General features: G+C 36.0%; 1 protein-coding gene across 1 annotated transcript; it reads left to right on the top strand.

The window, feature by feature from the left end:
* The first annotated feature begins 1,257 nt into the window (after positions 1 to 1,257).
* On the top strand, positions 1,258 to 11,204 carry LOC113411750 (toll-like receptor 7). Its single transcript, XM_087967034.1, has 4 exons — positions 1,258 to 2,293; positions 4,091 to 4,182; positions 5,295 to 5,401; positions 7,629 to 11,204. Exons 3-4 carry the CDS (start codon positions 5,351 to 5,353, stop codon positions 10,773 to 10,775), a joined length of 3,198 nt encoding a protein of 1,065 aa, XP_087823160.1. The 5' UTR covers positions 1,258 to 2,293; positions 4,091 to 4,182; positions 5,295 to 5,350; the 3' UTR covers positions 10,776 to 11,204.
* Positions 11,205 to 15,209: the final 4,005 nt, after the last annotated feature.

Genomic DNA, 15,209 nt, shown 5'->3' with positions numbered 1-15,209 from the left:
TACTGCCCAAATGTGTATTTGGAAAATATCAAAAATCACAACCATTTGACTCATGAAAACTTACAGGATGAGAGCTCATAACACCATTCAATGGATAAAGTGGGCATCCCATAATTTTACAATTTTGGATCAACTCTTTCAAAGAATTGAAAACCTTTGCAAAATTAAAATTGATCTTGGCTTGCTTCAGAGGTAGTTCATTCAAATCAAGTATTCGTATGTTGAAGCTTTTTAATATTACTGTGGCTTCCAAAATTATGTTTTCTAAGTGGCTTGAATCTTTTATTGGGTGTTCTTGAATGAACAATTTATTGTAAGAAATGGGGGGGCGGGTTGTCCTTTGACATTTTAGCTAACATCTTTTACATCAGTGGCAGGTTGAGTCTAAATCAGAATGATTTTACTGAGCTAATGCTCATTTTAATGAATGACAAACATGTCCCCTATTTAGCTTTTATTGAAAATACATTCAATAATTTTAATTGTGTCTCTACCTCCAAAAAAATTATTGAAAAAGATTGATCAATTATTTCCTCAGTCATAATACTGATTTCATAAAGTGGCAAAATTCTACTACAATCCTTCCAAAGCCATACTATACTTTACAAAATATCATTTTTAGACCTCTTTATGAGTCATACTTGAATGACTACTACCGGTATGTGAAAAAAAGCCTTGCTTGAGAACATCTCTGCAATAAACTTTCATTTTACTGTGAATTGAAATTAAGGTGGCTGGTTGATAGACAGCACATGCCTTTTCTCCAAATTTCCCACAGTGGAAGAAACAAAGGTCTTAATAAAAGTAGTCTGATTTTCCGTGGAAATTCTAGAACTGTCAGCAGACTTACAAACTAAAACGAGTTTTGTTAAACTGGGTTTGTTAACAATGTGAAGATGGCAAATTGCATGAGGTCGGAGCTAATAAAATCAAGGAACAAAACTGATTAAACTTGAAGGATTATACAATAGATAAGGCCTACAACATATTAATTTTCAAATAACATTTCCTCTGAACTAATATTGGACCACATCTTGCTGACCTTCCAGAAGAGATTTTGCCATCTGGCCTGGATATCTGGTGATGTGAAGCTTCATATCACCCCCAACAATCTGGTTTCTCATTTTACCAGCCTCGGAAGTATGGAAGGCTGAATCAACCTTGAGCTAGTCAGGATTGAACTCCAAACTCTGGACAGGGTTTGCCTGCAATGCTGCATTCTAATCAATGCAGCTCTTTGTTGTTGTTATGGTTTTAGTTATTTTGTTTTATTGGTTTTGTGTTTTTAAATTTGTTACACTGCTCAGAGGTGTGTAAGTGACATGGACATCTGAATAATTTACCAAATCAAGATTAATAAAATATTGTCAAACAATTGCAAGATGAGAGACTTCTCAGTCTCATAAAATCAAAGGGGAAGATATGCATATTCCCTGTCTTCATAGAATCTACTATTGGATTGCTCTTCATTTGATAAAGCCTGGCTTATAGCCAAGAGCTTTGAGGGCATTTTCAATGCCTCCAACAGCTGCCTTATTGCCAACCTGGGATTTACAGATATAATAACACTTCTGTGATCATTGTGGATATTTTATTATTACTTCACAATGCTGATCTAATTGATTTGAAGAGATCTGATACTTAGTAAAATCAAGGGAATGGAGAAGTGCTACTGAGGTTTGACAGGACTACACTGGATTCGGCCTTTCATAAGTATATAAAATTATGGCCTACCTCTTACTGCAACAGCAGACCTGTATTACAACTGCATTGCTTCAAAATGCCCAATAAGGCTTACATTAAAAAGAAGTCTCCTCTATCAAAAATAGTCATGGACCAGAGCCCTGGGACTATTTGCCATCAATAACTTATGAGGAAAATGGATGAAGAGCATCTTGCCTTTTGAAGTGCCATATTTCATTTAAAATGTTTATTAAATTATCAAGCCAATGAGCAGCTGCATTAGAGTGGAGTCTCATGGTTCAGGGCCATTTTCTAAATCAGTGAACCAAGCTATTTTTAACTGGAGAAGAATAAGAAATGGTAGTTGTACATTTCAAATGCAGTATTTTGAGGAAGTGAGTAGTGAGGGCACCTGTCTCGCATGCTATTTATGTTTTAAGTTGTTTCTTACAGGACAATACAGCAGATAAATGAAGGGCTCCTTCCTGGTGACAAGCCTGCTTGTTACTCTTTTACTTGATTTGAAATTAAGGCTCCTTTCAATGGTCCTTTCTACCACAGTCTTCCTGAAGGACAAGACATCTTAATGGTGCAGAGGACTATGTAAATGGTAGGCTCATTACAAATCTTTACATTTCTTTTAAAAATAATTTTATTTGGAACTGATTTTTGTGTCTAAGAATTTTAAGACTTAGTTGCTCTTTTTTATTCATAATGAAATCATTTCCATTTTTTAAAACATATTTTCTAAAAAACTAATGAATGCTATTTACAAAAAAAGAGGCTAGTAAGTAGGCTCACTAATCCTAAGAATTAGCTTTTATTAGTTTTAATTTGCAGCCTTGATCAAGACAAACATAGCCAAAATTATATCCCAAACACTAATTTTTCAGTCTGAAATTGTTCTGGTTTCACAGAAAACTACAGGGAGAAGGTTTCTATTACTACACAGCATCTTGCATATAAAAAGTTGCTAATATGAAAAGATTATTCTAAGAATTAGTAGGCAAGAAAAGAGACATTTCATGTTCTTACAGGTTTTACAACTTTGTAACTAAAATAAGTAGATTTTTAAAATACTTTTATAAAGTGTTACAATTTTACAAATAGCTCAAAACATAGATTACAGGAATGTAGCCTGATGCTTCAACTCTAGTTGATATGTCTGATATGAAATTTCATCAATATGTCTTATATGTAACCATACAAGATTTTCAGCATCTTTTAACATAGTGTATCTTTTTTCTCTCCTAAAACCATGTGTCCTTTATCCCTCTTTCTCTTTCTGATACATTTCAAGCCTGTGAAGTTTGCCTTAGAACATTTTAGTTGTTTGATCTGAGGAAAAAAAGAAGTGAAAACATTTATGGAAATTATCATTGTCACCTGCTATTAACTGTAGATGTAAAGGGAAATTGTTAATTTAAAAAAAAAAATAGAATATAATCCTTTCTTGTCTCTTCTTTGTTCCTCATTCTATTCAGAGGTTACCTGACAATTTTTTAAGGGAAAGAATATTATGTAAATGGAGGGATGATTTCTAAATCTTTCAATTGCACTAAATATGCACAAACATAGAAATATGCACATATTCATATTTTCCCCTTTGCCTCAGAAAATTCATTAATAAAAGATGGAATAGCTGCAGTATATTTTGATAGAAACCACTACAAGTGATTTTTCTGGAAGAATCCGTTGACTTTGCAAAACAGTCTCTTCCTTAATCCAATTTATAAAATAACCTTTTTCTTCCATTTTTATTCACTTTTTAACCCCATGCTTTCTCTGGAAAGAAACATGCTATGAGAATGAGCCATGGGCAACTGAAGCTGTCTGTGCTGAATAATATATATCTGTGGAAAAGCATGATATTTCTTTTCTTCCTTTGCGAATGGGAAAGTATGTGGTCTGTATTTTGGCAGGGATATGTTTCATTCCCATACTCAAAAACGCAGAAACCACAATGCAAATCTCACTAGGTTTTAATACTCAGAGGTATCTAATGCTTCAGGTCACTGAAAGGATGAAATGAGAAGGATGGTCTGCTGTTCTCATTAGAAGCAAAGCAACAATAAATTCTTCTACCCAATCCCAACTTTCCATGCATTTACTTTTCCTCCATTCTGCTAATAATTACATATGTTGTAGGCCTTCAGGTACTAATATCCTCACTCTTTTCTTACAGTACATATTTTCTTCCCATATTTTCTCCCAGTTAACCTGCCATTTTATTCATTTAAAAATATTGTCTTTAGAGTGCAACTCTAAAGCCTTAAGAGTACAAGAGCCCCTTATTTGTGAAGGTGGGGTTTAGAGTGCACACAAAAGTATGCAGAAAACAATCCCCATTCTTGTTCAACGTATTGCCTCTGTTTCACCTCACTTACTCTATCTTCCTTCAATTTAGCAGGTAATATTTCACTGCAAACAGTTACTGTATTCGTGTTCTTAGACCATGAAGAGAGGGCAGAAATATTTCTGCATTCCTTGACCATCAGGGTAAGCATCTATCTTTCAGCACAATTAGTTGCCTAATTGAGCAGTTGTATTTCATAGCACACATTTTGTCATTCTATTAGTAATTTTTACAGTAGAAATCATTGGCATGCAGCAGTTTGGAAAGTGGACTGGAAATTATATCGGTAAAAGTATAAGATTAAGACTTTTAGGTTAGTTATTGGTCTCGGTACCATTTTAAAATAAAATTTCACAAAAATGTAATTATGATTGCTTAACTATAATATAAATTGTCTAAGTGGGCTTTAAGATGGGGTTATAAAAGGAAAAATAACATAATTTGGTATCTGTAGAATATTTTTAAAATAAATAAGCTTGCAATTTATTAAGGGCGACAGGGTCCCTCCATCTCTGACACCAGATGGTCCTGTAATAAAACACAATCTACTACTAGAAGACAGTTTTTGATGGGATGCATACAGTTCACAGGGTTCCTGTTAGAACTATGGAAATTCTTCCCCAAAGTGCCTTGGAACATGCAGTCAAAGCACATATGCATGCTGAGAGCTGGTATTTCTCGACTTACAACCATTTATTTAGTGGTCATTCAAAATTACAATGGCACTGAAAAAAATGACCTATGGCTAGTCCTAGAAGTTATTCCATGACACATGATCAAAATTCAGGTGCTTGGCAGCTTGCAGGTATTATGATAGTTGCAACACCCCAGATCATGCAATCACCATTTGCAACCATCACAAACATTTGCTTGTTTTTTGACAAGCAAAGTCAATAGAGGAAGCTAGATCCACTTAGTGACTGTTGATTCACTTAACAACACCAGTGATTTGCTTAACAACCATGGCAAAACAGGTTGTGAAATTAGGCACAACTCACACAACAACCAACTTGCTTAGCAATGGAAATTTTAGTCCCATTTGTGATCATAACTCAAGGAGTACCTGTAAAATAGAATGAAACAAAACAGAGGCCTCTTTAGAAGACATAATTCTAAACCATAATTCTTTTTTTAAAAAAAAAATATGACTGACCTAGTGACAATTATTGTTAAACCTAGCTTTTCTTTCAAAAAATAATCTAACTCAGCAAATATTGTTTTCAGCTTGGAAATTTTCTATCACATCTCTTTCTAGGCTCCCTGTGATCTAGATATTAGAACTTCTAAATTCCCATTGCTAACCAGAGAGATATGCTAAGAGTACCTCTGAATGTAGACAGAATGTCTTTTGTTTTCTACCAGGTGAGTGCAGAAACCTTACCTTTTCTCTGCCACCTCTCTTTGTCTCTTTCTTTTCCTCTCTCATACACAAATGTATACACATGGAGGCCAAGACGAATTTTTAAAAAGCCTATAGGATATCCACACACATATTTTAGCACCTCTTTCAAAAAAAGAAGTAAAATAATATATAATACTTATCAAAGGAACTCTACCAAGCACAAAGGCACTCCAACGTTCTAAATGCTCAGGTCTTCCGTATGACTGAACGTTGGCAAAGTGTAGTTTTTACACTGCCTTTCTTACTTATCAGTTCTGCTGCCCTTCCAGATTGCTTGGTTGCTCATGAAATCTCTCTTTCTTCATTGGTTCTTTTTGGGTAAACCCCACCTTCACAAATTAGGGGCTCTTGTACTCTTAAGGCAGTCTACTTTACAATTCTACATCAGGTTATGGAAGAATTCTTGGAAAGAAAAGTCCTTATGCTGATTATACAGAGGGACATCCTTACTGTGCTCCACAGGGTTAACACCAGGAAGAAGAGTAATTAAAGATGTTGAAAACCAATGTTCTCTTATCCAGCCCTAAATACTGGGTGCTAAGAAAACTGCATTTGAATAGAACAATAAAGCAACTTTTTCTATTCTCCTGCCCTCCAAATACAATGAACATATAATAAATTTATTCTTAATCTAGATTGCCTGGAAATTTTAATCTAATGTGCTGTCTGAATCTCACAAATAGAATTAGTTATCTGTCTGCAAATAGTAATGGACATAATAGGCTTATCTGTTGGGATCTTATAAATTCAGTCCAAATATCCCAGTTATCCAGAAAGATTTACCAACTGATACTATACATAGAAACACCCAAGAGAATCCCAAGACTTACTCAAGTTTCCAGCACATGTCTTAGGCAGGAATCCTAAGACCTTCACAAGGTAATGCTGTACAAACAAACTTCCTGAGTCCCAGTTGCTCAGTAGCCTTTGACCCTGTGGAAGACCATTGGCCTTCATAAGTTCTATGTCACTTAATCAAGTGACTCTTAAGTAGCTCCATCAAGTCTGCTCCTTAATGTAGCTAAGCCTCCTATAGCTCTCTGTCATGCTTTCTTCCTCTTCAGTTTCTGGTGTGTTTCAGTTGCTGAAGGGGAACATGAAAGAGGTCTGGTCCAATATTTTCTACATCCAGGGCCAGCAGAATGATTAGATTCTGACTTGATATCAATGCCAGATACAATAAACTCTTTGTATTGCTTTTGGGGAAGGTTTCTGCTGCTCTTCCTCAATTATGAAAGACCTGTAGAGCAAGCATCAAGTACCCTCTGATTGCCCATCCTTGAGCAAAGCAATATTCTTTCCCCCATCCCAGGCTGCAGAAAACTGGATTAAAAAGATGTAAGCCAGAAAGGAAGACAAATGTCATTTCTTTCCCCTGTGCACAAAATTTAGGTAAAGGTCTTGTAATGCAACATTTCATACAAAATGGCATTTGTTCTAGATATCTGGTAACGATAAGGGAATTCAGATGATATCATGCCAACAATTTCTTCAACATACTTGAATCACCAAAAAAAGTCCCTATTGGCTCATTTGCTGACCTAACTGCAAATCTGGGCATACTGCTTTATAGTTATCAAAAACTCTGTATTTCCTGACCTTTTTTTAAAAAAATGTTTTGTTTAAAAATATTTATTTATTTATATTTTACACATCTTCATGCGCAGCATATCTCTGCAGGAAAGAAGAAAAGGGAAAGGGAAAGAGAAGAAAAGGAAAGGAGAAAGAAAAGAAAATTGGAAAGGAAGAAAGGAAAGGAAAGGAAAGGAAAGGAAAGGAAAGGAAAGGAAAAGAAAAGAAGAGATAGATTTGTGTTGCATACTAGAGAATGGAGGGGGGGAGGGAAAGAGAAAAAGAGAAAGGAGCAATCTTTGGATGAACCTGATGAACTTAGAAAGCCACAGGCAGAGATCTGTGGAATAAGGTAACAACAATAAGGTAACAAAAAGTGCACTCTGGGGGTCCAGTGGTGGAAAGGAAGTCAGAGATTTCTGAGACATATTTGTGGTATAATAAGGGCAAGGGAAGAAAAGTTTGAGGAAGGGAGCCAGAACACACATTCCTGATAGAGCTTAAAGCTTCTCTTCTTGATGTAAAACTATTTAAGAATGCTCAGTGTTTAACTGCTTAAATGAATTCTATTGTATTTGGCTACTATGACATTACTTTTCTTTCTTTTCTTTCTAGACTACTCATCTCTGGCTCGCAAGCCGATTGATTTTCTTTGTTATTTCACTGGCTTTAAAAGAGATTATAGTAATGCCATTTTATAAAACTTTACCTTGCGATGTGAATAATATAAAAGATACTTCCAAAATGTATATGCAAGTTGACTGCAGTGACCGTAAACTCATAGAGTTTCCAAAAGGCATTCCTGACAATGTTACCAACCTGACACTTGCTGTTAATCACATTTCAAAGATTTCCAAAAGCCATTTTAAGAACCTGAAAAACCTTCTAGAAATTGATTTCAAATGCAATTGTGTGCCAGTCAGGCTGGGACCTAAAGATCACGTTTGCACCCAGGGTCTGAAAATCCAAGCTGATGCTTTCTCGAAACTCTCCAGCTTAAAATCACTCTATTTAGATGGCAACCAGCTCTCAGCAATTCCCCAGCATCTCCCACCTAACCTACGACTTTTGAGTCTTGAAGCTAATTCCATTTTTTCTATCAAGAAAGAAAATTTGTCAGGACTTAAAAACTTAGAAGTACTCCAGCTAGGGCAGAACTGTTATTATCGCAACCCCTGCAATATATCTTTTGAAATTCATGGAGCAGCCTTTCAACCTCTCACAAGTTTGAAAGTGTTGTCTTTAAAAGCCAACAACTTATCAAAGGTCCCACAAAACCTACCATCAAACTTAAGAGAACTGTACCTTTATAATAACGCAATTCGAAATATCACCAAGGATGATCTGTCTTCTCTGAATAATTTGGAAGTACTTGATTTAAGTGGAAACTGCCCTCGTTGTCACAATGCCCGATATCATTGTATTGAATGCCCAGGAAGCATTTTTATCAATCCCAGAGCCTTTGACTCATTAAAGCATTTAAAGGTCCTGAGGCTGCACAGCACCTCCCTTCAACAAGTGGACTATCATTGGTTTAAAAATACCAGGAACCTTCAAGTGCTTGATCTTTCACAAAATTATTTGGCTAAAGAAATTCAGCAAGCTCATTTTCTACAGTTTCTTCCTAATCTTGTGGAACTTGACTTATCTTTCAATTATGAACTAGGTTCATACCCATTACATTTTACTCTCCCGAAAACATTTTCCACCCTGTCCAATCTGCAGTCCTTAAGAATAAGAGGATTTGTTTTCAAGGAACTAAATCAAAACACTATACGCAATTTAATTCCTCTTAAAAAACTTAATGTCCTGGATTTCGGAACCAATTTTATCAGGAATGTTGACATTGCTATGTTTGAAGAATTCCAGAGTCTTAGCACAATAATTCTTTCTTTTAATAAAATATCTCTTTTTTCATATGAGCCAAATAACAGGCTTTACTCTATTCTCAACTCATCAGATGATCAGTATAGTAGCAACATATTGAAAGATATGCAATATTTCAGGTATGATGAATATGCTCAAAGTTGCAGATCTAAAGATACAGAGGATATTCATTCCTTGTCTTTTGTCAATGAGACTGCATGCAGCAACTATGGAAAAACACTTGATTTAAGCAGAAACAATATTTTTTTTATCAGATCTTCTGATTTCCAGCACCTTTCAGACCTGAAATGCCTTAACATCTCTAATAATGCTATGAGCCAAGCTTTGGATGGAAGTGAATTTGCTCATCTATCCAGCTTGAAATGTTTGGATTTATCTAACAATCGAATTGATTTGCTACATGTGGAAGCTTTTGAACAGCTGAAAGAACTGGAAGTTCTAAATCTTAGTGATAATAGCTATTATTTTAAGGCAGAAGGTGTCACACTTATGTTGGGCTTTACCAAATACCTGGTTAATCTGAAAATACTGCTTATGAATGGCAATGAGATTTCGGTATTCACTGATAGAGGAATGGAAAGTGATTCCATCAAAATATTAGAATTTAGACGAAATCGCTTAGATATTTTATGGAAGGATGGAACTAATGAATACTTGGCATTCTTCAAGAATTTGACCACCCTGGAAAGTCTTGACATTTCTGAGAATTTTCTGACTTTGTTACCTCCTGATGTATTCTACAATCTGCCTCCAAAACTAAAAATATTAAAGCTGGCCAATAATCGATTGAAGACTTTTAACTGGAGGCATCTTCCAGCACTAACAAATTTGGAAGTCTTAGATCTTAGCAACAATCAGCTGACTACAGTCCCCTATGAACTGTCCAACTGTACTAAGACACTTCAGACATTCATAGTGCAAAACAACAAGATTAGAAAGCTGACAGATCATTTTCTCAAAGATGCTTTTTTCCTGAGGCATTTAGATCTTAGTTTTAACAGGATCAAAACAATCAGGAACTCTAGCTTCCCCAAAAATGTTATTAACGGACTAACAACATTACTCTTAAATGGTAATCCTTTCAAGTGCAATTGTGATATTGTGTGGCTTGTCCACTGGATCAATGAGACAAATGTAAAAATCCCTTTCCTAGCAACAGATGTGACTTGCGCAGGGCCAAGTGTATGGAAAGATAAAAGTTTGATTTTACTAGATTTTTATACTTGTGAATCAGACTACTCTCAGATCCTCTATTTATTGTCAGCTTCATTCATCATAATTCTCATGATACTTCCAGTTACAAACCACCGATATTTTTGGGATGTCTGGTATATTTATCATTTCTGCACTGCCAAATTAAAGGGATATAAACGTCTCTTTTCTTCTGAGGTTAAATATGATGCTTTTGTGGCTTATGATAATAAAGATAAAGCTGTAACAGAATGGATCCTGAAAGAACTAATTGAGAAACTGGAAGATCAGAAAGAAAAAAAATTCAGTGTATGTTTAGAAGAAAGAGACTGGCTACCAGGTCACCCACTCATGGAAAACCTTAACGACAGCATACACATGAGTAGAAAAACAATATTTGTGCTGACAAACAGCTATATTGCAAGTGGCAACTTCAGAATAGCTTTTTATATGGCACACCAGCGTCTTCTGGATGAAAAGGTAGATGTAATTATCCTGATCATTCTTGAGAAGCTTCTGCAAATGTCAAAGTGCCTCCGTCTCCGAAAGACCTTGTGTAGTAGATCTTGTCTTGAATGGCCAAACAATCCTCAGTCTCAGGCTTATTTCTGGCACTGTCTTAGAAAAGCCCTCGCAGCAAATAATGAGTTCAGATATAACAAGCTTTTCAAAGAAATGGTATAACACTCAGTTGCATTCTCAGAACACGTTTTGGAAATCATAGCAGATGATGAGGCTGAATCTCAATCTCTATACTTTTAAAGCATTGGTAGAACCAGACAAACTTTTGGTTATCTGAGGAAAGGTGCCCAGGAAGTTTAGTTCCATAACTCAATTTTCCATTTAATAACTGTTGGGTTATGTAGGAAGCTTATGATGATTTTTATGAATTCCCCCAATCTAAACAGGAAAAGTGAAACAGAAGAGACAGATTCCAGTTACAAATTTTCACAGCAAGACTTTATGAGTTTTCCTATGTAAGCATGTTTTCTTTCCAATATTTGATACAAGTTGAAAGAAACACTAAAAATGAATATAATTTTTAGCATGAACTACAATTACTGTAAATTTGAAAATCAGATATTTTGAACCAGTTGTCTATTTATTTATATATGAGGGGGGAAAACTTTAAATTACATAACAGTACAATAAAAATATGGGAATTGTAACATAATGGGATGTGCAGATCAGTTGGAATGCATTCAGAAATGGAGAGAGGGGGGGATGAATTGGTGATCTAAATGCTTTTTGTATAATGCTTTTCCTTTAAAAAAAAAAATCATTACAGTATCAAAGTCCAAAAAGGAAGAAATTTAAACGCTTACAAATTATTATCAGTGACTAATGATTTTATGCTGTAATCTGAAAGCATCTTTGTGTGAAGCCAGTTTGGTATCTAGTTCAGTTCCAATCTGGGAAAAAGGCAATGGAGACAAAATGGAGGCCGGAAGCTGATTGGAAAGAGTGTCCATTTATTGATGAACAGAACCATGTTTGTGGCTCTGGTGCAGCTGACCACATGGAGTTGAGAGTGGGGGGTATTTATACTTTCTCTTGGGTTTTGCACTTGAACTTCCTGTTCCTGTGCAACATGTAATCTATTGGCTGTTGTAGGGGTAATAGCTGGCTCTATAGTGTTGTCTGAGCTCCCAGATTTGAACTGCTAAGAGGATGCAATGAAGGCTTGTGTTGGGCAATTTCTATTGTGGCTGAGGGTTAATCTTACCTTTGTTGGATCTTGGGTGAGGGTATTTGCTTGTGAATAGAGCTATCTATCTCTTTATCTCTTAAGCGCTGATATCTGCTGTGGGGGCTACTTTCCAAGAGCATGTTTCTCCATTTTTTTTCTTTTAGGGAAATATAATATTCTGCCTTTTAAATATTTCCTAAAATATTTCATTCTTCTAGAAGAGGGGTGGGTGCTAACTTTCAACTAGAAACCAAGACATCTTTAATTCTAGTCCTGCCTTGGGAACAAAGCTAAATGGGTGGCCTTGGACAGTCACTTCTCTTGTCCCTAGGAAGAAGTAGAATTGCCAAGTTACTATTCCAAAATCAGATGGTGACACCAGCTTAATGGCTACAGATGCCAAGAAAAGTCCAGAAGGCTTTTCAGGAGTCCAAAATAATTTAAAGGTGCAATTGTTTAAATGCAGTTTATGTTGATGGCTATTGATGGCCGATTCGTTTTTTTCGTTTGAATGAAAAGCTTCCAAGAATTCCCTAGGGTTTTGGGATTTAGCTTGGTCTAGGGTGGCCACACATTTACACGCAAAAGAGACAATTAAAAAAACCTAAGAAAACAAAAACATCACATTCTCTCTAGCAGTCAACACACAGATAAGTAGGGATTAACACCAGACAAACAATCAAGCAGAAAACAATAGCTAAACAAGGAAATATATCCACCAACATTGGTAGGGCAAGCTATTGTATATAAAAAGGCATCAAACGCCACCATGACTAGCACTGATATGTTACCTAGCCAGGTAATGAAATTTCTTCAAGCAAATAATCAAGCTTAGAAACTTCCAAGGACAGTTATCTTAAGCTACAGATACTGTTTTTTATTCTCTATTCTCTTTTGTTCTTACTTGTTTAAATGTGTTTATGCATAAATGTATGAATAAGGAGTACTGTAGTGACCGGTTCACAGAACAAAGTATGAAGCAGTATGATTTAAGTGGAAACAAGGGTGGTGATTAAATGAATAAAGTTACTGTAAGGTTAGTGAACATTGTTAGTGTAGACTAGAATTAGTAAGACAACTTTTTCTGTTCATTTACCTCTTACCTTTGCTTACCACCTATCATATTTTTCTATGCTTTCTTACTGTTGGAAGTTAAAACCCACCCCTCTCCTAGGAAAATGAAATATTTTAGGATATACTAAAAAGGCAGAAAATTTCCCCTAAAAGAGTAGAAAGTCAGAAGCAGAAACCCACCTCAGAAGCAGAAGCTCATCCCCACCTTTGTTCATGGAGGGGCCAATTAAGGCCTGGGACAGAGTATTTTACATAACAAAGCCCTCTACCCATCTCACCACCTGGCCTGGGAAGATTGCATCAGCCAGCACTCAGGTGAAGCCATGTGGTCCAGACAAAGTCTACAAAGTTAGCTAAGGACACACACACACACCCAGGAGTCTGATAGCCAATGGGATACATTTCTTACACAGGAACAGGAAACACTAAGGTGGGGCCCAACAGAGGGTATAAAACTAAGGGTCTCTCAGCATCTTGACCCCCTTCTTTTCCTTCACCCAACTTCTTGAAGCATGTGATGTTCTTTTCACTTTGGAGCTCCAAGCCATGTGATCCTGTCCACTATTAAACCATCTTTCCAAATAGCCTCCATGTTTCTAGTGTCTTTTTCCCCATTTGGAATTCAACCCAGAAGGATAATTCTTCCAACATTACCATTGCTTATGCAAAAGAAAGCAGCATGATTTGATTGGTCCATCAGCATTCTCATTCATTCTTATCAGTGTAATTCCACATGGCACTTTAAAAACAATAAAATAATTAAAAAATTGAAGCAACCAACTTCATTATACCAAAATAAAATGGTAACACCAGCTTAATGGTTAGAAGCTTACATATAGGAATTTGAAGAGCAAGAAAACTGATTAGGGAATTTTAAATCCTGAAGTTTATCTCTCAAAGTTTAAAAATGTACAAATATCACATTTTTAAATAAGAAATGGTCATTCATATACCAATCTATAGGTGGCAGCAAATGATAGTTCCTGAAACTGGATCTCTCACTTAAATTACAATAAAGCATTATGAATATATTTGGTCTTTCATTTTCTAAATTTAGTGTCTATGTGCCAGATCAAGGCCAGAATATCAAAATCTATTTGGAAATGGCATGCCAAAATCTGAGGTGATAAAAGATTTTACATTAGCAGCTTAACTGCTAATAGCTTGGGTTATGTAGTTATTTGTTTAGAAAAAATACATGGTGGCCACCTGTCTTAAGTAACTAACTCTGAGAGGTTAACAACAATACAAGAAGAAATAATACAATGAAAATCCCTATAAACAAAAATACATGGTATAACAACTAACTCACAGCACAAGAACACACATTAATGCCTCCGCTAGCATCTTAGCCCTAACACTGGGGTGGGAGTGGGGACCATAGGGCAAGCTCCGCAACACATAAGGCACATTTCCTGGATCCCACTAGAGGATGCTGTTTCAAACAGGGCTCAGAGCATGCTAACAGCAACAGAGACAGAAATTGCTGGAAACAGGTGACCACACAGGTAACCTGGTCCTGGGACACGCAGGGTTTTATGTGCGGCCTCTAGAAATGCAGGACCACGTGGATTCTGTATTTGCAGCAAAAGCAGAAGAGAATATTTGGGAGATTCAGCTTTGCAAATGCTGTTTTTTGGAAGGCAAACCTATCTGTTATCATGGGAAAAAGCAATTGATTATTCACATGCCCCCTATGTAGTATAAAAAACATGAATAGACATGAAGATTAGTAGACATAATATATTTTGTGCTTATTCTTATTATTTAGCATAAGGTGAGAACATGACTGTGTGTGTGTGTGTGTGTGTGTGTGTGTGTGTATACACACACACACACACACACACATACACACATGTATGTGTGTATGGATATATATATATATGTATGTATGTATGTATGTATGTATGTATGTATGTATATGTTTTCTTAAGTTTTCGCGGGTATTTATATGTCTGGTATTCAGCTTTGTTCGGGTATTTTCCCACATCATTATAGTTGTGCTTTTAAAGTTGTAGCAACATTTTAAAGTTGTAGCAGCAGACGAACACTATACAGAAGCCTGATGATGGCAGATGAGATTCTGCCGAAACGTTGCTACAACTTTAAAAGCACAACTATAATGACGTGGGAAAATACCTGAACAAAGCTGAATACCATATGTACATATATGTATACATACATACATACATACATACATACATACATAAAACGGTAATACATAAAATAGGAATTTGGCAGTGACCTCATAACTGGATGTCCACTTCGGCTACCCAGGCAATGGTCTCTGGCATTGCTTCTTGTAGATTTTCTAGGGAACCAGAGAACACACATCATGGGCAATTTTGCACAAT

Source organism: Notechis scutatus, chromosome 5, assembly GCF_049901735.1.
Source record: "Notechis scutatus isolate UNSWTSFEM ecotype Mainland chromosome 5, rNotScu1.2, whole genome shotgun sequence".
NCBI lineage: Eukaryota > Metazoa > Chordata > Lepidosauria > Squamata > Elapidae > Notechis > Notechis scutatus.
This window is presented reverse-complemented; position numbering and strand designations above follow the sequence as displayed.